At 56.1% G+C, this 21,852-nt stretch overlaps 2 protein-coding genes across 3 annotated transcripts in view; both read left to right on the top strand.

Moving 5' to 3' along the window:
* Positions 1-6,114: 6,114 nt before the first annotated feature.
* COX19 (cytochrome c oxidase assembly factor COX19) lies at positions 6,115-13,105 on the top strand. Of its 2 annotated transcripts, none has more exons than XM_073214922.1 (3): positions 6,115-6,449; positions 6,564-6,679; positions 12,393-13,105. In XM_073214922.1, the coding sequence occupies exons 1-3, from the start codon at positions 6,368-6,370 to the stop codon at positions 12,471-12,473; spliced, it is 279 nt and encodes a 92-aa protein (XP_073071023.1). In that variant the 5' UTR covers positions 6,115-6,367; the 3' UTR covers positions 12,474-13,105. The 2 variants fall into 2 exon arrangements, with proteins under 2 accessions (XP_073071023.1, XP_017511847.1); XM_017656358.3 differs by having other exon boundaries at positions 6,123-6,449; positions 6,564-6,675; positions 12,389-13,105.
* Positions 13,106-18,285: 5,180 nt separating this feature from the next.
* ADAP1 (ArfGAP with dual PH domains 1) overlaps positions 18,286-21,852 on the top strand; it is a 53,545-nt gene continuing 49,978 nt past the window's right edge. The window contains exon 1 of the mRNA XM_073214912.1: positions 18,286-18,304. The gene's annotated coding sequence lies outside the window, so the exon portion shown is untranslated. The remainder of the gene's footprint in view (positions 18,305-21,852) is intronic.

The following is a 21,852-nucleotide window of genomic DNA, read 5'->3' as shown; positions in this document are numbered from 1 at the left end:
CTGTCTGGGGGGCCAGTGGCCGGGCCCCGTGCTTGGGCATCCTCATTCCTGGCTGCTATGAAGGCAGGTCTCAACCTTCTGCCTCAGTCTCCCCAGCAGAGCCGGGGTTCGCAGGGCTTTGGGACCCGGCCACAGCTCTGCCTGGGACCACCAGGCCTAGAGGCCCTGGGATGGCCACGAGGGTCTGCACAACAACGCCTCAGGTCCCTGGGCCTTCAGAGGCCACCAGCAGGGCCCCACCGCATGTCCCATGCGAACTTGCCTGAGTTTGCTCCTTCGTAGCTTTCTGATGTCTCCTGAGGTAGGAGGCACTGGCCTGGGCCAGGGCAGGGGCAGGTGGGCAACAGGCAGCCGAGTTATGAGCCCCTGCCTGTCTGTGCTGCCCTTTGGTCTCCTAAAGCCTGGTGGCCCAGCTTTGGGGGAGGAGGTGCCTCTGCAAGTGAGCTTTGAAGGGGAGGGCCTTTGGCACCAGAAGTGGCAGGGCCTGCTTTGCACCATCTGCCCCGACATGAGGCAGCCAGAGGCCCGTTCCCGGCAGCTGGGCCCCTCACCACGGGGCCTGTTTCTGGGGCTGCTGTCCACACCCCTCCCAGACCCCAGCGTCGAGGCAGCCTGAGGGCCCTCACGCCCCTCCCAGCCTTGATTGCGCACCTCTTGGGTGGGGCCCACCACCAAGCAGGTCGCCAGTCATGTTGTGCAGCACAAGGCACAGTGAGGGAGGGTCTCTGGGTCATTGGGCTGAGCACCCATTTCCAGGGTGGATATGGGTGCCTGGGCTGGGGTCCCGTCTGCTCAGGATAGTTCAGTTGGTTCAGGATTTATTGAGCTCCTGGGCAGGCCGGGCACAGCCAGGAGCCAGGGCTGCAGACACTGGCAGCATGGGGGTCCTAAAAGGGCCATGTGGCAGTGACTGTCCCCAAATCGCTGGGCATAGAGCTGCAGAGGAAGCCCTGGGGTGTCCCAGCAGAGGGGTAGTGGGGGCGGGGCCTGGAGTGAGCGGAAGAGGAGCCGTGCCTGGCTTGAGCGGGGGCCCGGCAGGAAGCTCGGGGTCCCCATTGGGGCTCCATCCTCCAGGGCACATGTGGGCCCTGCTGGCCACCATGGCTGGGGCTTAGTGCTGCCCACTGCCTACCCCTGTGGGCGGCTCTGCTGTGGGAGGACTGTCCAGAACCAGCCCATCTGAGCCCATCTTGGCGTTTTATCTGCAGGAGCTGTGAGCTACTTCTGACAGCCAAGGGGGCGGTCACCCCATTTCCCGAAGGAGGAATCAGGGCCCAGCCATGGGACATAGGCAGCACCCACCGTGGCTCTTGGCATTGGCCACTTTGACCAGTGCTATGCCAGCATCCTGCCCATGCAGTGAGGCAAGGGGGCAGGGCGCAGGCCCAGGAGTGAAGACCCCTCCTTCACTCACTGAGCTGCCTGGAGCAGTGGCCTAACCTCTCTGAGCCTCTGTCTGCCTAGTCTGCACAGTGGGCATTCTAATTCATGGTTGGCTCCTGGGATTAGCATGGACAGAGTCAGCAGTGTGCCTGGGGGGATGTGGCAGGCAGGCCCCTATGGCAGGGTGGGCCCAGACCTTCTCAGAGGAGAGCCACTTGGAGTCATCAGTCAGATCCGGCCTGTGAGCAAGGAACTTGGGGCTCAGCCCTGAATCTCTCAGGCACCATTAGTGTCAGGGGGTTCGCCTGCTTCCACACCCTGCAGAGAGGTCTGGTCCAGCGTGGTGCCTATGGTTTCTGAGGAGCTGCTGGCCTGCTGTTTGGGGTCAGGGCCTCAGGCTGGGAGCTCTGAGCCCACTCAGACTGGAGTCCCTTCTTAAAACTGAGAACGAACTCCCAGAAACAAGGGGGAGCAGTCCACCCCCAAACCACAGTGCCCAAGGCCAGCCCGGCTGCCTCACCCAGCCCCCAAGCCCTGTGGCCCTGCCAGAATCAGCAGCACAGGACAATGCTCGGGGGACCAGGGAGGGGCCAGAACAACAGCCATGTCCCAGAACCCCTGGCTGTCAGGTTCCATGGCGAAGGCGAGTGGAATTAGAAGATGGAGGTGAGGCTGCTCACAAGGGTCCCAGATGCATTCTCCATGGGCACGGTGAAGCCCCAGGGCCTCAGAGGGCAGATGGGGTAGCCAGAGGGATGGAGGACGGTGCCTCCAGGAGCTGGATGAGGCCAAGGTGGGACATGCCTTGGAGACCCCAGAGGATTTCAGGCGGGCTGAGCCACCTCCCGTTGGTCTGCAGGCAGCCAGAGGGTGGGCTGAACTATCTTCAAGAGTGAGTGTTCAACTGTCAAAGGCCATGGCCTGTGACCTGCTCTTGGAGGTCAGCACATCCATCGTCTAGGTACCAATGACAATGTTCAGGCTCATGACTTCTGAGCTCCAAGGTCCTGCCTGCACCCAGGGGTTCTACAAAGGTGCCTGGAGCCACCTAGGTGGGACCCCCTCCATGTCCCACGGCATCTGGGCCCAGCTGCTCTCTGCCCACTGGGACTCTTGATAGGAAAAAAACCCAGACTGAGAGCGGTGTCCTGGGTCCAGTGCCCACCCAGAACTTTAGAGTGACCTTATGTAGAGAGGGGTCATTGCAGACCTGATCGAATTTAGATGAGGTCATCCTGGATTAGGGTGGGTCCTAATACCATGATGGGTGTCCTTATAAAAAGAGGGTACAGATGCCGAGACTCAGGGAAGCCCTTCCATACTAGGACAGTGGCAGAGATGGGACACCAGGTACCCAGGGGCTCCAGGAGTTGGGAAGGAGCCTCCTGGATCCTTGGGAGGGGGTCCCTGCCCACACCCTGACTCAGACTGCCAGCCTCCAGAACTGAGAGGAGTGGGGTGTGTGTCAGCCCCCCTGTTGTGGTGTTCTGTCCCAGCAGCCCCAGGACACTCATACAAGTGGTATTCAGAAAATGAACCTAACCTCACAGGGAAAGGCAAAGCCCCTTCATTGTTGCCCTCCAGGTCACTGGCCATTGACCCCAGAGAGGTCACTTCACTTGACTTAGCATTTAGTGTTGCCCCGGGCCAGGGCTCCAGCTAGTTTTGTTAACTTGTAAAGGATAGGAAAGAGGGCAGTGCTTTTTTTTTCCTATAAAAATGCAAACAGTTTCTGCCTGGCACAAAAGAGAATCCCAAAGGTTATGGTTTTATTGTCCTGTGAGACATTAACTAGCCCTCTGTCCTGTTCAGTGGTCTTGCTCCAGCATCCTTCCCTCCTCTGACTAGACACAGATACACCGGGGTTAGGGGCATTTTTCTCTAAATTCCACCTCTCCAAGTTTTCCTCACTAATGGGTTCAGTAAAGCTCGGACACATGCTCTGCATACATCTCTGAGAACTATGTTCTCAGCCTTCTGAGAAGTATGCATTGACAGCAGAATTTATTAAAATGGAAAGATCAAAGGACTGATCCTGGGGCCAGATGATGTTATTAGGATTTGGATGAATTCTCACTTCTGGGGTCTGCTGGCCTTACTGTTGGTGGGCTCTCTGTTCCTGGTAGATGACTACGCACCAGCCAGGCCCACTGCCTCCCAGCTGTGGTCCAAGGCATCTTCTGCCCACTCCATCCTCATGGCTCACGTAGATCCCGGGGCAATGTTGTGGTTAGATCTGGTTGGCCAGGCCCAGCAGGCCAGATGCCCAACCCTGAGCATGCCCCAGGGCCAGGAGCATGCAATGCTCTGGCTGCCTGGCTGAGGCCACCCCTGACCCGAGGGTGGGAGGTGCTCCCCAGAGGGGTTTGGAGTCACACAGACCTGGTTTCAGCCCCTACTCTTGTCAGCTGCGGCAGATGGCATCTTCCAAGGACAGCCACAGCAACTGCCCACTCACGAGCCTTCTGCCCTCTCCTCTGAGAGCAGTGCTCCCTGCTGGGTGGGGGCTTGTGACCAGGGCAGGGCAGTGCAGTGCGACTTCTGTGACACAGCTTTCACCTACTTGTCTTGGGGGCCTTGCGCACAGGACCCAGCCTCTATTCTGAGAGGAAGCCAAGCAGCAGGGAAGCCCCATAGAGAGGGACCCCAGCCTGCAGAGCCCGGCCAGGCCCCCAGCCATGAGTGCCCCTGCTGGTGCCATGTGGGGCTGGCTCCCCCAAGGCCTGCCCACATTATGAATTCATAAGCAAGCACAAATGTTTGCTGTTTCACACCAGTGATCTGGTCTGTCACACGGTGTGGGACACACAGGCCACACACCTCTGGGCAAGGACTTGGCCTGTTTCTCTGTGTGGACTGAGGATACCACCTGCCTAACTGGGTGCATTCTTCAAACATACTAACAGAACATCCACTGTATGCCAGGCACTGTTCTGGGTCTCTTGTGAAACTGCCGGGCACATAAGAGGGGTTCCGGAAACGGTCCTCCCCTGCCATAAGGGTCAGGGTCTGTGTGCCGCAGATAAAATCCCTTCCCTTCTGTCTCAGTTAAACATCTAGTACAGCCAACAATCGCTTGACAGGAACAGATGCGTCAGTTAAAAGTTGGCTGTCCCCTCTAGGTCACAGGGACTTCAGTGCTTCACTTGTCCCTCAGGCCACTGGACTGAGGCTGTGGAAGCCCCAGGGAGGGGCTGTCACTTTGCCTGCTCAGTGGTGAGATCTAGCCAAGTAGAAAAGTGCTATTTGCTGGGTAATAAAAGTGCCCTGGACACATTAATGAGTAACCCAGCACGGCCCCTGGGTCCAGCTAAGGAAAAGGGTTGTTTGTATGACAAGAACAAGGTGCAATTTTCCCTCTGTAGTCTTAAGTGGGCCCAGAGCCCCAGGCCAATCAAGGCCTGAAAACTGGAATGAGCTTTTCCAGCAGCCTGGGACCCTCTGAGGACTCCTGCCAGACGGCCCACCAACCATGCTAGCACTGGACACACAGCCAAGCCCACACCCAGGCCCAGAGGCCCAGTAGTTCACACGCAGAGGAGCAGGCATGCCGGGGACTCAGCGAGGGGCACTGGATGCCTTGGGGGTCACCCATGCCAGGCCTTGCTAAGGGGCAGGCCCCAGGTGGGGTGTTAGGGCTTGTAGGCAGGCAGTTCTCTGCAGGACTCAGGAACTGCTCTAGCCCAGCCCCAATGTGAGAGGGAGCGGAGGTACTGGGCCCTGCTGGGTCTGGGAGAAGAGAGTCCGTCCAGATGCCCAGCGCTGAGCTCTGTGTTGCTGAGGCCCCACCTGCTGGTCTCCAGCTCATGGTGCACGGGGTGGGGTGGGGGGGGGGAGTGCTGGGTGGAGGCGGGGGCTCCTGGCAGAAGCCCAGACAGCAGGGTGAGTAGAGAGGGCAGTGAACTCCTTTCCCTCAGTTGAAAGCGGAGGCCCTGGGTGGGGTGGTCAGCCAGGGTACCGGCTGGAAGGGGCCCTGTTGAGAAGCTGGCATCTCCACTGAATCCTTTGCTTTGTTACTGTTGCCATAACAACAATCCTAAGTGCCTGCCAGGGCCTTAGCTATTCAGATGCACTCTGATTCTGTTAAAGGGTGGACTGCATCGTCCTGAATCCATATGTTGAGACTAAACCCCAGTATCTTAGAACGGGACCTCTTTTTTGGCAAAAGGGCCATTGCTGATGTGATCAGTTAAGATGAACTTACGAGGACGGGCCTCAACCCAATAGCTGCTGTCCTTAGGGGATGCCTCGTGATGATGGGAGGCGGTTGGGCAGGATGCGTGTACAGCCAGGCACACGCCAGCGAGTGGACTGGCCTGGGGCAGATCCTCCTCGGGGGTCCCTAGGAACCAACCCTGGGGACGCCTGGGTCTCACACCCGAGAAGCAGTTCTGCGCTCAGCCTCCCAGCAGCGAGCGCTTTGGAGCAGCCGGGACGCTGAGTCCGCTGACCTCGGAGCCACATGGCTTCAACGGGCGGTCGACTTACACGCGGATTTTCTTCAGTACATACATTAGAAATTTTTTCGGAGATTTGGACCATTTGAAAGAACATTTTCTTTTCTCCAGCTGACCTTATCCTACGAAGAGCAGATATTACAGATACAGGCAAACTGCGAGCTCCTCGTTGTAGCCGGGCAGGTTCCCGTCAACGGGCTGTTGGGAAGCGGCGGGACTAGCTCCGCGGTGGGGGTGGGGGGCGGGGGTCCATTCCGGGAGCTGTGCAGCAGGGATGTGGGGGGACCAGCTCCTAGTGGGCTGGAGCTATACGTCCCTGGGCTAGGCGCCGGACCTCGGGTAACTGTTCTGACCCGGGAGGCTGTGAGGGTTGCACGGTAACCCACCCGCTGAGTCTGCGCGGCCTGAGCGCCCAGGGAAAGCGCCCGCGCGGCGAGGGGCGGGGCTTGCGGCAGGGGCCGCTCGACGCGCTCGGTGCTCGGCAGGCTGCCCTGCGTACGGCGCTCGGCGGCTCCGGGGCTGCCGGTATGTCGACCGCCATGAACTTCGGGTCCAAGAGCTTCCAGCCGCGGCCCCCGGACAAGGGCAGCTTCCCGCTGGACCACTTCGGTGAGGGGCGTCGGTGGGCCCCGCGGGACGCGCTCCTGGGAGGGCGGCGCCGGGCTGCGGGCGGGCGCGTCCCGCTTCCACGGCGGAGAAAAGACGCCTCCTTTCCCGTTCCAGGCGAGTGCGAGCACTTCAAAGAGCGGTTCTTGAAGTGCCTCCGGGACCGTCGCTTTGAAAATGCTCTGTGCAGAAACGAGTCGAGAGACTACCTGCAGTGCCGGATGGACAGGCGAGTGCCCGCGGGGCCGGCGGCGGGGAGTGCGGCCTCCCGTCAAGCGGCGGGGCGAGTTGGCGGCCGTCGCGGAAACCTGGTTTTGAGTGGTATTTGCATTCCTCAGAGAATTTTCTTTCCAAACGGGTGCGCCTGCTGTTAAGGTTTCAGAATCGTGCATCAGGAAAGCCCGTCAAAAGATGGGAAGGTCGTGGATAGACGTTTCTTTCACATTCTCAGACCTTAAAAATAGGCGCTGTTTTCTTCTGCTGAGACTCAGAGCTGCTCCGAGTGTGTGTGGCAGGGAAGACAATGGTGAGAGTCCTTCCTATCTTAGCAGAATTCACCAGAGCTCGGGTAAAGCATTTCGGTGACCCACGGAGGTTTCCCTGACGGTCACTACCGTTCTAATCCTCAGTGAGGAAAGCGAGGAACAGATGATTATATAGTGGGGCCGGGGGCTCTTATTTCTGCCTTCTGAGCCCTTCATTAGCTCACGAGGCTCACGAGGCTCACGAGACAGGTTGACATGAACCAGCCCACTCTGAGCCCAATTTCCGTCTTCCCTGTAACAAACTCAGACATTTCCCTCAAGGCAAAGCCCGCTGTGGTGTTTAGGCCCACTGGTGTGTTGAGGGCTCTGTGAGGACATCAGGGACTTTGAGAGTGACGGGCCTTCTTGGCAGTACGGCTCTCAGGTGAGGGCCTGGGCCCACTTTTCGCATTCAGGCTCACAGGGGCCTAGATTTGTTTGGCAAAGGGCCACCTAGAGTCCAGCTCTTGCCATCTTTAAATAGTACATTGCTGGGATCCGTGTGTTTAAATCACTGTCTTTTAAACGGATACAGCTTTAAAAATCAGGAGCTAAGTGAGTTTCTTCTTGGCGCTGCTGTGCTTTGGAGAAGAGTTTGAAGTTGGTCTCTGCCAGCAGGTGAGGAGGATGTGAGCAGGCCCCCCGCCACCTCTAAGCTCATTGAATCAGCTCCTGGCAGGGGCTGCTCCAGAGGGCTTCTGGCCTGCTGCCAAAGGACCTGCAGAGGGCCCTGAGAGTGAGCTGCTGGGTGTGTGTGTAGCGGTGCCTCCCCGGAGGCCTGGTGAGCGCAGTGGGAAGCTGGGTGCAGCCGCTGCTCAGGCCCCAGGACCCCAGGTGGCTTCACTGGTTGGTCAGGGGCCGTTTGAGTGTGACGGGTGTGTGTGTTTCTGACTTGGTCAGTTACTTTGACCATAAACTCTGGTTTGTTTTTAGTGAGAGTCCACAGATGTGCACAGGGAGGGGACAGTCTGGACCTCCACAACCGTCACCCAGATTCAGTGTCAGGATTCTGTGCATTGCTTCCCACTTCCCCTTTCTGAAAATCTCTTTTCTTTTTCCTTCTGCACTGAAATCCCAGATAGGATTTTACCCCTACTTACTTCTGTATATGTCTTTTAGAAACGCCTGGCCACAGTGAAGTTATTATTTTTTTTATATCATTACAATTGAACAACATTATGGTTACTAGACCCCCCCCTATTATCAAGTCCCCCCAACATACCCCATTACAGTCACTGTCCATCAGCATAGTAAGATGCTATAGAATCACTACTTGTCTTCTCTGTGTTGTACAACCCTCCCGTGCCCCCTCCTACATTATGTCTGCTAATAGTAATGCCCACCCCCCTTTTTTTCCCCCTTATCCCTCCCTTCCCACCCATCCTCCCCAGTCCCTTTCCCTTTGGTAACTGTTAGTCCATTCTTGGGTTCTGTGAGTCTGCTGCTGTTTTGTTCCATCAGTTTTTTTCTTTGTTCTTATACTCCACACATGAGTGAAATCATTTGATACTTCTCTTTTTCCGCCTGACTTATTTCACTGAGCATAATACTCTCTAGCTCCATCCATGTTGTTGCAAATGGTAGGATTTGTCTTCTTATGGCTGAATAATATTCCACTGTGTACATGTACCACATCTTCTTTATCCATTCATCTACTAATGGACACTTAGGTTGCTTCCATTTCTTGGCTATTGTATATAGTGCTGCAATAAACATAGGGGTGCATATGTCTTTTTCAAACTGGGATGCTGTATTCTTAGGGTAAATTCCTAGGAGTGGAATTCCTGGGTCAAATGGTATTTCTATTTTTAGTTTTTTGAGGAACCTCCATACTGCTTTCCACAATGGTTGAACTAGTTTACATTCCCACCACTAGCAGTGTAGGAGGGTTCCCCTTTCTCCACATCCTCGCCAACATGTTGTTGTTTGTCTTTTGGATGTTGGCCATCTTAACTGATGTGAGGTGATAACTCATTGTGGTTTTAATTTGCATTTCTCTGACGATTAGCAATGTGGAGCATCTTTTCATGTGCCTGTTGGCCATCTGAATTTCTTCTTTGGAGAAGTGTCTGTTCAGATCCTCTGCCCATTTTTTAATTGGCTTATTTGCTTTTTGTTTGTTGAGGTGCATGAGCTCTTCTATATAATTTGGATGTCAACCCTTTATCGGATCTGTCATTTATGAATATATTCTCCCATACTGTAGGGTACCTTTTTGTTCTACTGATGGTATCCTTTGCTGTACAGAAGCTTTTTAGTTTGATATAGTTCCACTTGTTCATTTTTGCTTTTGTTTCTCTTGCCTGGAGAGATATGTTCATGAAGAAGTTGCTCGTGTTTATGTCCAAGATATTTTTTGCCTGTATTTTTTTCTAAGAGTTTATGGTTTCATGACTTACATTCAGGTCTTTGATCCATTTTGAGTTTACTTTTGTGTATGGGGTTAGACAATAATCCAGTTTCATTCTCTTACATGTAGCTGTCCAGTTTTGCCAACACCAGCTGTTGGAGAGGCTGTCATTTCCCCATTGTATGTCCATGGCTCCTTTATCATGTATTAATTGACCATATATGCTTAGGTTTATATCAGGGCTCTCTATTCTGTTCGACTGGTCTGTGGCTCTGTTCTTGTGCCAGTACCACATTGTCTTGATTACTGTGGCTTTGTAGTAGAGCTTGAAGTCAGGGAGCATAATTCCCCCTGCTTTATTCTTCCTTCTCAGGATTGCTTTGGCTATTCAGGGTCTTTTGTTGTTCCATATGAATTTTAGAACTATTTGCTCTAGTTCATTGAAGAATGCTGTAGGTATTTTAATAGGGATTGCATTGAATCTATAGATTGCTTTAGGCAGGATGGCCATTTTGACAATATTAATTCTTCCTAGCCAAGAGCATGGGTTGAATTTCCACTTATTAGTGTCCTCTTTAATTTCTCTTAAGAGTGTCCTGTAGTTTTCAGAGTATAGGTCTTTCACTTCCTTGGTTAGGTTTATTCCTAGGTATTTAATTCTTTTTGATGCAATTGTGAATGGAATTATTTTCCTGATTTTTCTTTCTGCTAGTTCATCATTACTATATAGGAATGCAACAGATTTCTGTGTATTAATTTTGTATCCTGCAACTTTGCTGAATTCAGATATTAGATCTAGTAGTTTTGGAGTGGATTCTTTAGGGTTTTTTATGTACAACATCATGTCATCTGCAAACAAGGGCAGTTTGACTTCTTCCTTGCCAATCTGGATGCCTTTTATTTCTTTGTGTTGTCTGATTGCTGTGGCTAAGACCTCCAGAACTATGTTGAATAAAAGTGGGGGCAGTGGGCATCCTTGTCTTATTCCCGATCTTAAAGGAAAAGCTTTCAGCTTCTCATCCTCAATGAAGTTGTTAAGCTTGTGTCTTGAAGACACAGGCCCTTCTAGTCTGGTCTAGACGCATCTATATCTATGCTAGACATGGGCCACATGGGCCACATTCTTCATCGAGGAACTGTTAAGACGGGATTGTATTGTTGGCAAAGAGCAGCAAACATATGAATGATCCACTGTCTTACTATGCCTCTGAAAACGTTTAAAGCTCAGGTCTGGCCATGTGGGTTGGACTGCAAGGGCCTGTACAGCCCTGTTAGTGTGCCTGGTGGCATGCAGTCTGGGCCTCCTGGCCAGGGTGCGGGAGTGAGGTGCTGTTGCTGGAAAGCCACAGTCAGGATGAGGCCAGGTACCGGTTACTGTGGTGCTGTGGCCTGAGGAGTATGGGGTGCGTACGAACGAGCTGCACTGAGTCACGAAGTGACCTCATGTTGGCTGCATTCTGGTCTGTTCTCACTGGCTCATCTCCCCTGCTGTCTGGCTGCTGGCCTGCCTCACCTCTGTCCTGCTGAGCCTGCCACTTTGCTTGCAGGAGACACCAATGTCTGTGGGAAGGCTGCCCATTCCCAGGCACAGAGACAAAGGCCCCAGGTGGCATGGTCCTCAGGCCCCAGGCCGGGAGCAGGAGGCTGCTCCATAGGCGGCTGGTCCAGCTCAGGACGTGCTTTTGGGGCACAAACAACATACTCAGTCTGGCCTACATGCAGACTTTATTTTTAAGTGTATTCTTCTGTGACGGAAATCGTTGAGCACACAGAGACCGAGTGCACACCCCTCCCCATCCGTGCTCCCTTGTGCTTGTCTCCCTGGCTGACATCTCTGAGAGTAAGTCCTGCATGTTTGAGTGGTTTTATTAAACTTATCTTGTTTCCTTGATGGGATGGCCTATAGAGCACTTGGGAAGTTTGCATAACAGGCTATTACTCTGTGAGCTGTATTTCTGCAGAAGTGTGGCCAGCACACACTGGGCCCCTGAGTCTGACTCAGGTGACTCGCCGTGTGCTTCACCCTAGCGTCAGCTCTGGGCCTGGATGTCCTTACCTGCTGTGGTTGCAGTGGTGTGAGGTGAGAACAGCAGAAGTGGTGGTGGCCAGTGCATGGCAGGGCCACTGGGCTGGAGGGTCCTGCTGAGTCCTCCCAACAGGTCTGGGAGGAGAGCTGCTTGCCCAGGCCTGGGCTCATGGAATTCCTGCTGGGACGTTGTGCCTTCACCTCCACATAGGACAGGAAAGCCCCCCACCCGCAGAACAAAACAAACACCAGGTTCTTTTCCTTGGAGTGTGAGCAGCTGGAGAGGGATGGGGGCTCTGGGTGCGCTGTGCTGGGCATCCTGGCCTTGTGGCTCTGACCTGAATGGGTGCAGCGTGAGGCTGGCATGCAGGTGGGCACAGAGGGGACCAGGCGCAGGACTGGGCCTCTGGCCAGCTGTGGATCTGTGGCTCTGGGCCATGCAGGGCCTAGAGCAGGAGTAACCTGAGATAGCCTGCACAGATAGGTCTAGATGTTGAGTCACAGGTAAGATAACAAGAACCAGGTAAAGGCTGTCTGGGCCCTGTCTTGTCTGTCACGCCTTGTCTGTCACTCCTTCAGTGACCTGGGGGCCACGATGAGGCTGGCTCCCTTGGACCCTCACATGCATGTGCACAGGGAGCCTGGCCACAGCCCACCCCCTTCCCTCCCTGGTCCTGGCCCCACCTCGTACCCTGGGGGCTGCGTGCAGCCTGTGTGGATGCCCCAGGGTGCATGGCTTCTGTCAGCCACTGCCCCCTTGAATCTAGAGTTGCAGGCATCCAGGAGGAGGGGGTTGCAGAGAGGCCCTGGGGTCCCAGGTGTGGGAAGAGAGTGTGGCCCAAGGCTACCCTAGCCCCTGGGGTGCTCTCCCGCGGGTTGACCATCCTGAGACAGGGGACATGCAGGGGCCAGGCCCAGCTGCCACTCACAGTCCATTCTTAGACGTGGTTGGGGAGTGAGTGGTAGTGAGTTAGCGGCCCGCCAGGCCCCACGTGCACCTAGCTCTTGCCATCGCCCTGACAGCTCCCACCTTCTCTTTCAGGCAGCTGATGGCACAGGAACCACTGGAAAAGCTGGGCTTTGGAGATTTGACGGGCGGAAAGTCAGAGGCAAAGACCCAGGTTTGACGACAGGACCAGGCTGTGTCTTCCATGCGGTCCAGAGCCCGTGGTCTAACCCTGTCACCTGGCATCCCCTGGTGAGGCAGCATGACTTGGAAGGCCCTGGAGGTAGTCCTTCAAAATCAAGACAGACGCCCACCTCAGTGGGTGAGGCTCGTATCCAGGGACATGGTTCATGTTCTGAAGCTCCTTGGATTGTTTTGAAAAATTATTCTTTTAGATTCTCTTTCACCTGAGTGGGAGGTTTATCTTTAAATCTATGCATGTGGCAGAGTTCCTAGGGGGGCCCTGCCAGGTGGGAGGCTCCTCAGAGTGGGCATGAGCCACCTGTGCATGGTGATCACACGTCACAATAAATACGCCGCACAGAGCCCCAATCCAGGCGGCCTCTGCTTCAGTCCGTCGTCCACACGACTGTCTGAGAACCTTCCCTGGCAAAGTAGCTTGTTTTGTACTCAAATGCTTGTTCATGTCCTTTTTGCTCTTAAACAGAAATAGAGTACAATTGAAGAGGATCTTCTGGAATCTGCTAGTTCCTCTTTTTTTCTGGTACTGTCTGAATACCATATATCTGTGTAATCAGAAGGTTGTTTTCTGATTTTTATCAGACTGTTTATAAAACTAGATGTCTGCTTTCATGACTCGTTTACTGTAACTCTGGAAAATACAGCGTCAGTCTGTAGTGTGTTCACTCAATGAGAAGGCTCACACTCACACTCATGCAACCAGCCCTTGCTCCGTCCCCTGAGTGTGTGCCAGACACCCGGCGTCACCTTCCCATGCCAGTGCTTAGAGTAGCCTGCTGCCCGGCTATGATCAGAACTGCCTACATGTCACTCAAACCTCACAGGTATCTACGCCCTCAGCCAGATTTTAGAGTGACTGAAATGTGGCCAGGGTGTGTGCAGAGCCATGAACAGAGTGCTAGGTGTGTGTAGATCTGCAGGGATTTGCCCTCTGACCTGGCACCCCCAGAGACCTGGCCCTCACCGCTGCCTTCCCTGGCTCTGGCCCACTGGCCTTTGTGAATCCAGGCCATGTCCCCACTTGGATAGTGCCCTAGTGGTGGCTGAGGCGCTCTTGGCTCTGGCGGGTGGGGACCCAGGCCTGGGCCCAGGAGCGGCCTCCCTCTGCTGCTTGGCCAGGAGTGGTGGGGGCCCCTTGGCATACGGGCCCCCATGTTTTCAGCCCTATGGCAGCAGCGGCTTTTGGTCTGACCCTCCCTGACTCCAGGCCCCTGCCCGTGGCCGGTTCCCCTAGCACAGCACCCACTCAGCACCCTTACCCTGCTGCTTGCCGCTGCTCCATATTTGGCCTCTTGTCTTAGGCTTCTAACTGGGCTTTAGACTTACTGCATATTAGCGTCTAGTTCATGAAAAGCTTTGGTTTTTATCACCAAACCAAATCGCCGTCAAGCTGTTTGTATTTTTCAACAGTACAAAGTGCCATGTGAGGAGGGCCATTCGCCGCAGCCACCATAACTGCCAAGTATTGCGGCAGCCGTGGCAGCTGCCCCATGTACGAATGCCAGACACTGGCCGGCCCACCCATGTGGCAGAGAGTGGGGGAGGCCACAGGGCCAGACTGGCTCGGGGGCCTCATGCTGTGAACATGTTCTTCAGTGAAAACAGCACAGTCCAAAGTCCATGTCCACCATGTGCTGAGCAGGAAGACACTGGCAAACCATGGGAATGCCCACGTATTTATGCAGACACGGAATCGGGAAGAACAAACCAGAAACTGATGGGAATGGACCCTAGCACACTGCTGACCCTGAGCCATGTCGTGTTTCACGTGCTCTGACTATAGGCCAGGACGGCGGGACCCAGATGGACCCCAGCAGAAGCACAGCCTCTGGGGGACACATGCAAACTCACACCAGTGGACGGGGATGGGGGACAGACTCACCTTGTCACTTTGGAAACAAGTTTCCTTAAAGCTGGAGCCAGACACTCTCTTGTACTCTAGCTAGTAAATCTTTTTTTCACGTGGGCAACAATTCGGAAGCTGTATATTCTGACAGTGAAAAGACCAGAGGTGTACTGCAGGTCGGAGGGCCGGGCATATCGGACTTGTGGTTTTCTAGCATGCATAAAGGTAGCTGGATGCAGACAGACAGGTGTGTGCTGTGTCCACATGCAGGGATGTCCCAGCTCTGACCACTGAGGGGGCTCAGAACCAGCGACCAGTAGCAGGTTTTGGACACTGACTCCACCCTCTGACAAGAACCTGACACCAGGGCTGTGAAAGGACCACCTTGTGGCAGAAAGTAAACTGCTGAAGAAATGGAGGGGCTTAGCAGAGGAACACGGGAGGCCATGGGAAGGAGCACCCTGTGGCTAATCTCCAGCAATTTGAGCAACAAAATGAGTATATGGGCTACAGCCCCCAGCATGCATTGCTGCTCAGGATCCAGGCCACTGTAAATGATTGATTGAATGAATGCATCAGTATTCGTGGAGTCTGACGTGGAGAGAAACTTGGAAGAGCAGCCAACAGCAGAGAACACCTGCACGTGAGCACCCACAGGCCCCGAGACGGGGCACAGTGGGTGTGGAATGGGGCATCTGCCCAGCCTGGAGGACCTCCCCTCTAGGGCTTGGCAATCACATGGGAAGGCCACCTCCCAGCCAGGTGGTCACCACTGGGTGAGGCTGGCCCACAGTGAGTGCCGTCTGACATCCTGAGCATCACTGGTAATAACTGGCCAAAAACGCAAAGCCTCAAGCTAATGGAAAAACCCTGGGCAAACCTAAGTGAGGTCTGTTCTCCAGAATGAAGGCCAAGAAGTGCCCTCAGGAAGGCCAAGTTCCTGAAGGATGCTGAGGTGCTGCTCTGGAGCAGCAGGGCAGAGCAGACAGTCCCTAACTGCCATGTGGGTCTGGGCTAGGCAGGACGATGGCGGGCAGGTGGTGAGGCCCGAGGGTCTGCAGAACACTTGACTATTGTTCTGAGGACCTAAGGTGTTACTTGGGAAGCTGGGCATACAAGCTCTGTCCCATTTTTACAGCTTCTTGGAAGTCCAAGATTATTTCAGAATGAAAAATTGAAAAGCTGTTTTTTGCATTAAACCCTGTGTAGTTGAACTTCCTCTACACATGATGGAGTAAATTCTCACTTTGAGATACACCCAGTGAATTGCAAATAGGGATGATGCTGGCATAAATGGTCCTGGCCAGTCAGGAGAGGAGGTGGGGGGCGAGGCCAGCGCACCGTTGCACGATGGGCAGCAGCTTCCTGAATCACCTTGGTTCCCCAGGTCTGTTGCCCCGTGTGTCCCTGCCGCCCCCCTATAGGCACCCTGGCCTGCAGTCAGGGCTGCACTTTATTTCCCGCCTGTGGCATGACGAGCCAACACCGTCACTCAGAGGCGCCCAAAGGTGGTTTCCAGAACACCGGCCAAGTGTCTTGAGGCAGGAGATGAGTTGAAGTCAGGCTGCTGTGGTCAGGCCTGGCTCTCCAGCTCAGGGCAGGGGTGGCGGGGGACCCAGGGCACCAGGCAGCCTGGGGCACAGGGCTGCAGCCTCCCTGACTGCCAGCCGTGTCCCTCCCACCTTCAGCAGCAGGTGGTCTCTCTGCCGAAGTAGCCAGCCTGTACCTGTGTTTCCTGCTGCACCAGGTTACTGTAGATCGAACCTTCAGACACACCATTTGCTGTATCCGTTCTGCAGGTCACAGTCTGAAACAGGTCTGTTTGCCTGCCTTCCACAGTTCAGGGGTTGGTCTCCAGTATCTGGAGACGCCATGTCTCCAAGCCCTTCTCCATCCTCAAAGCTGGCCTGCAGTGTCCGTCCCACATCTCAGACTCTGGCCCCGTTGCCGTCCTCTGATAAGGACCATTGGGGTGACAGTGCCTACCCAGAAAGCCCAGGGCCACCTCTCCACTTAGGAGCCTTAATCTCATCAGCAAAGTCAGATTCGAGGTTCCAGGGACAAAGACGTGGACTTCCTGAGCCACTACTCTGCAACCACACCCCCAGACCGGGGAGAGCTCCAGAGTGATTTGGGGGGCGTATGTGCCTCGGGTTGAGTGGCTGGGTGCTGAATAGCTCAGCACATGCCCAGAAAGCAGTTGAGTCCTGCCCCAGGGGATATGTGCTGGGACGGCTGCAGAGTTCGTGGGGTTATCCACAGCAATCCAGTCACTGGTCACATTTTCACATTTTCTCAGGGCTGAGTTTATTAAATCCCAGACTTTTCTGGGATCTTTGGTACGGCTGCTTCCTGCTGGCAAAAGACACAGAAGCTGGACATGTGCTTGAACAGGACCAGAGAGTCAGAGCTCAACATCCCTATCCTGGCGGTTCTTCTAGACTTTTCTGGTTCTCTGTAAACGTGAGAGGTGCTTGGAGTCCTGTACAATGGACATCCACGGTGTCCATCTGGGTGACGGACTGGGTGATGATGTGTGGCTTTCCTCTGATTTTTCTTTATGACTACATTTAATAAGATAAATCACTTTTATAGAACCAATCAAATAATTTTAAAAAGCTTATTATGTTTAGTTGTGCATTTGTGTCACCTATAAGTCACGTGCTGCGGTTGTATTTCATACTGTCCATAACAGCCCATCTTACTTTTCCTGGTAAAACCACACCAATTTATGTGTGGGCCGTCCCTTAAGGCGTGGGGCTGGCCGAGCAGTGGGCCTGGCTGGGGACGGGACCATGTGGCTCACTTCCCCCAGGAAGCCTCGGGCATGATCACAGAACCAGCCACGAGTGAAGTGCCCGCTGTGCGCTGGCCTTCAGGCGGGGAAAGAGCTCGAAGCTGTGATGTCTCATTCCAGCCACCTGGTGCCTTGATTCTGTCTCAGTGAGATTAGACAGGTATTTGTGGATGAGAAAGCAAGGATTTTATTATTGTAAGAGACTTTAAAAGAACTTTCTGCCAGGCCATGAAACATGTGACTTTGTCCTAATACTGTGATGTTACATATCTGCAGACCCTTCTGGGACGGAATCAGATTTCACAGCTGCACACTGAGCGTCTGAAGCGAGGGGAGCCTCCCAGAAAAGGGGCGGCCTGGGCAGAGGCTGATCCTGGCTCCTGGGGATGGTCCGGAAGCCCGTCACCCTCCTGCTGACTTTCCTTAGGAAACAGGCCTCGTGGCTGCTCCCACCCTGCCCCACAGGGCGCCCCAAGGCCTTAGGGAGCCCAAGGCCACTGCCTTGTGTTTGCTGGGCGCTCAGGAGGCAGGAGCCTGGGCAGCATCTGCCCCTGTGTGGTGGTTTCCACTGTCTGCAGGGTGCGGGAGGAGGAGCTGGTCCCTTCCTCCTGGGCTTGCAGGACCCAGGCGGTGCCAGCAGACGGAGCTTGCGTCTGCAGTGCCCAAGCCGTGACCCCTGCCTCAGTGGAGCAGCAGGCCCTCCCTCCAGGGCTCCTGGCAGGCAGGTGGTATTGGAGGAACACCAGGGCCCTGGATGCATGTGGGGGCTGGGCTGGGGACACCCAGAAGCATCTGCCCTCCAGTCCTTCTGAAAGTGCTAGCTGGTCACCACTGTGGGGATTTAGGGTTGGTCTGTGGGGTTGCAACTGTGCCACCGAATTACAAAAGCCCAGTAATTTAGGGTGGGGAAGGGGCGAGGCTGGCCACCCAGAGGAAACCTGCTCTCCTTTCCTCCCTTGACCTGCAGGGTCAGCCAGACACGAGCAGAACGTGGTGGCGTGGCGACCCCTGCTGGCCCGTGGTGGCTCTGCATTGGGTGGTCACCTGGTGGGAAGTGTGGCACCATGGCCCTCACGCCTGGGAGCTAAAGGTGTGACAGGGCTGTGCACCCCTGAGTCCTCAGAGCTGACACAGCAGCCGGGCTGGGAACTTCAGGCCTCAGAGACAGGTGAGGCTCAACACCCCTGGCCCCCACTGCCCATACCCACCACCCTGCGTCCCCTCCCCGTTCAGGTCAGAGCAGCATGGAACAGGTGCCTGCCACATGCCTGCCTCCCAGGGAGCCAGCAACGGGCAGGGGTTCACCATCCAGCTCCACACAGCTCATGTCCCAGGCAGAGGCTGCAAGGGGTAGATGTGGGAGCTGGGGACAGCAGTCCCATCCTTCCCAGAGAGAGGCCTGGACCACCCCATGCAGGTCAGCCCTCACTGGGCTGCAGGCCAGACTTAGCTTTGAACAGCGGCGTTGTGTAGTCACCATTCCAACGCCCTGGGGTTGCTGTGCTCAGCAGCTGGTCTTGCCCCATGGCAGTGAGGCTTCGTCCCTGGAGGCTGCTCACTCGCACGCCTGCCCAACAAGCTGCCTCAGTACCCCACTATGCCCTGCGGCATGGCGGCATGGCCTCGGGCCCCCAAGAAGAGATGGAGGCAGAGTGCTGGGTAGAAGCTTCATCCCTTTGCACCAGCACCTCAAGAGGCACGTGGGGTCTTGCCAGCACTCCACTGGGGCAGATTTGAGGAGGGAGCAGGATCCCCCTCTCAGCGGAGCATCAGTCGTGGTACAGGGCCTGTGGGAGGGGAGGGAGAGAGGACAGGTGGGGGCAGACATGGACCCTCCCTGGTAAGTACAAGCCTGGTGCCCTCACAATGCCTGAGGCCTGTCCTGCGGGCAGACCCACCTCAGAGGCAGGCAGCTCTCCTGAGTGCTGGAGCACAGTGGACCGTGATGTGCATCCACACCTTCCTCTGTGAGGCTGCAGGCTTCTCGGCCACCTCATCTGGGTGTGGGTCCCTTGTGCTTGACTGTCCTCAGATGGGTCTGTGGTCTGATTCTGGAGACCAGCCTCGTGATTTCTGTGGCCCGGTGCCTCCTAGGCTCAGCCTTTGCACCTGTCAAGGGCATGATGTCAGCCTCTCCTGGGGCTGCTGAAGGTGGGAAGCAGGACCCTTCATCCAGTGGGGCCGGGGCCTCAGCCCAGGGTCCAGAGCACAGGCGCATATTCAAGCACAATGGACAGACCCCTTCTGGGGCTAAGGGCTCGTGTGAGTTGGACCTGGGAGACTTGAGTGTGTCCTTAGGGACAGGTGTGTCTTGCTGAGCGTCATGTGCTGAGGCCCAGGCCCTGCTTTGCTCCTCATACCCAGGTAGCTGTCCGGAGTGGGGACACACCATCCACCTGCCAGCCACAGCTGCTGTGGGTGCTTGGGCACGGCTGTGTGTGACGGTGTGTTTCATTTCTCTGGCGTGTGACTGGGGGGGGAGCACATGGACGCTTTGTGACCGATGGCGGCCACCTGTGTGTCAACCATCTACATGTCCGTAGCAGCGTCTGCCCAGGCCCCTCACCTGCTGCTCAGTTGCGTCACTTGTCCTTTTTCATTGGTTTGTAAGAGTTATTCAAGAGTGAGTTTCTTTGAGTTCAGTTCAAACCTCTGCTTGGTGTCATTGCTGACGGGGCCCAGGGGAACAGTGAACCCCAGCAGCCACAGCCAGCCTTGTGCATGTCCCTGCACACCTGCGGGAGAGACTGGAAGTGGCAGCCAGACATCCCTGCTGGTTGCACTAGGCCCTAGGGAGGTGGCTGCCCTGGGCCTCCGGTGCTGTGCTGCTCACTGCCCCTGTCTGCCTGCTGCTCCTGGCAGTCACTCTCCCAGGGAGAGAGCCCGGCCCCTGGGCCCAGACAGGGCACAGCCTGCTCCGCGCCTGCCTCCCGAGGCTGCCTGCAGGGCTTCGGGATAGGGTGCCAAGCAAGGCTGCTGCCCAAGTCGTCTTCCCTTTGGATTCCCTGCATGCTCTTGGGGAGGAGAAAATGGTCTTTTGTGGGGTTGAGGAGGGGTTGGCCAGCTGCTGAGGCTGTGGGGTGGCCCTGGGTGAGGACTCTACTTTGAAACAGAAACTGTCCCCAGCCTAACCTATCCCTACCCTGCTGTCTCCACCCTCCTGGGGGCCGGCTCCCTAGGATCCCGCACCTTAACTTGGCCTTCCCTGCGCTTTCCCACACTGGCAGTTGGGCATACACGAGGGCCGACTCAGGCACTGACGCCCACTCCCCTGCTCCTGGAACACCTGTAGGGGTCGCTCTGGCGTCCGGCCCAGAGCAGCCCTGGGAGGATGGAGGGCGAAGGCAGAGGACATGGCCTTGGCCCTCCCTGGTGAGAGCCGGAGGGTGGGAGGCCCAGGATGGTTCTGGGCTGGAGCTGGTGGGCCTGGGCCTGGCTCCTGCTCTGCTCCCACCTTGCCCAGCGCCACTCCAGAACCCTGAGGTTGCTCAGCCCTAGCTAAGTTGTGTTGGGGAAGGGCTTGAGGGTAGGGCCTGGTTCAGTTAGGCAGTGCCCACTCCCTGCCCCGTGCTGGGGTCAAGGCTGATTCGGTCTCTAAGGTGAAGGTATCCTGCCATGCAGGTGCTGGTGGGGCAGGGGGCACCCTCTGCTGGGCAACCCCAGGTGCCCCCATCTGCTCCCCGTCTTAGATGGCAGGCTCCTCCGAGCTGCCAAGGAGAAGGGCCTGGGTCAGTGCCAGCTCCGGGAACAGAAGGGCCCAGCTTCCCAGATAGCCAGGCCTGAGAGTTTTTCTGAGCCTTTGCCAAGCACGCGTGTGCTGGGGCTGTGTGGGTCATAGGTGGGGGGCATTGGGTTCACACTGGCCCCTTCTCTGGGCTGGGGTTGACCCTCCCCTGTCCCAGGCGGGATGCCACCTCTATGTACACAGAATGCCCTCAGGATTTGGAGACAGCAGGTGTCAGGCAAAGAGCTGATGGTGGCAGGAGGTTGGTGGCCCACACCCCACCGGGGGTGCCCAAGCACACCAAGCCCTTCTCTCAGAGCTGGCTTTTCCTCCTCGCCTGCCAGGAGCCCCCACAGCCCTCTGTCCTGCCTCCGGACTCCCACCTGCCCCTTCCCGCGACCCCCCTTCAGGCCCTCTGCACTGTGGACTGCCCCTGCTGCATCTCTGGCCCTCTCCTGCATTCTTTGCGGACACAGAGCCCGAGTCCTGGGTCTGCCCACCCTGTCCCTTGGGAGGCTCCTGAGGGCAGAGGTGGTCACTCTCCTGCCCCAGCCCCTCCAGACCCGGTTGTGCCTCCCCATAGCTTCAGGGCCCTACACTCGGCCGGAAATACTGGGACTCCTCCTGGTGTCTCTGCTCAGGGGTGGTGCCTGCAACAGGGCTGCCCTGTGACCCCCAGCTCAGCCACCCCTGCCCCGTGCTCCCCAACACATTGGTGGCCTTCCTCCCTGCTCTGTCCAACTCTGGTGACTGCAGGGCATGGTGCACAGTAGGTGCTCATTCAGCCATTTGTTGAAGGAACAGAAGTGTGTGGAACCCACCAGCTAGAAGGAGGTGGCAGAGAGGGCATCTCCCCTGGCCCTGCCCTCCCAGGGAGGAGGGAGGAGGTATGATCCCATGGGGAGCTGTGACCTTGCAGGCCTGGGGCTGGGGGGAGCCTGGGGCAGCGAGAGCAGTCCAGTCCCCTGCCCTGGGGCCCCCGCCTCCAGCTG

Source organism: Manis javanica, chromosome 10, assembly GCF_040802235.1.
Source record: "Manis javanica isolate MJ-LG chromosome 10, MJ_LKY, whole genome shotgun sequence".
Lineage (NCBI taxonomy): Eukaryota > Metazoa > Chordata > Mammalia > Pholidota > Manidae > Manis > Manis javanica.
Note: the sequence above shows the minus strand (reverse complement) of the source record. Positions and strands in the feature narration are given on the sequence as shown.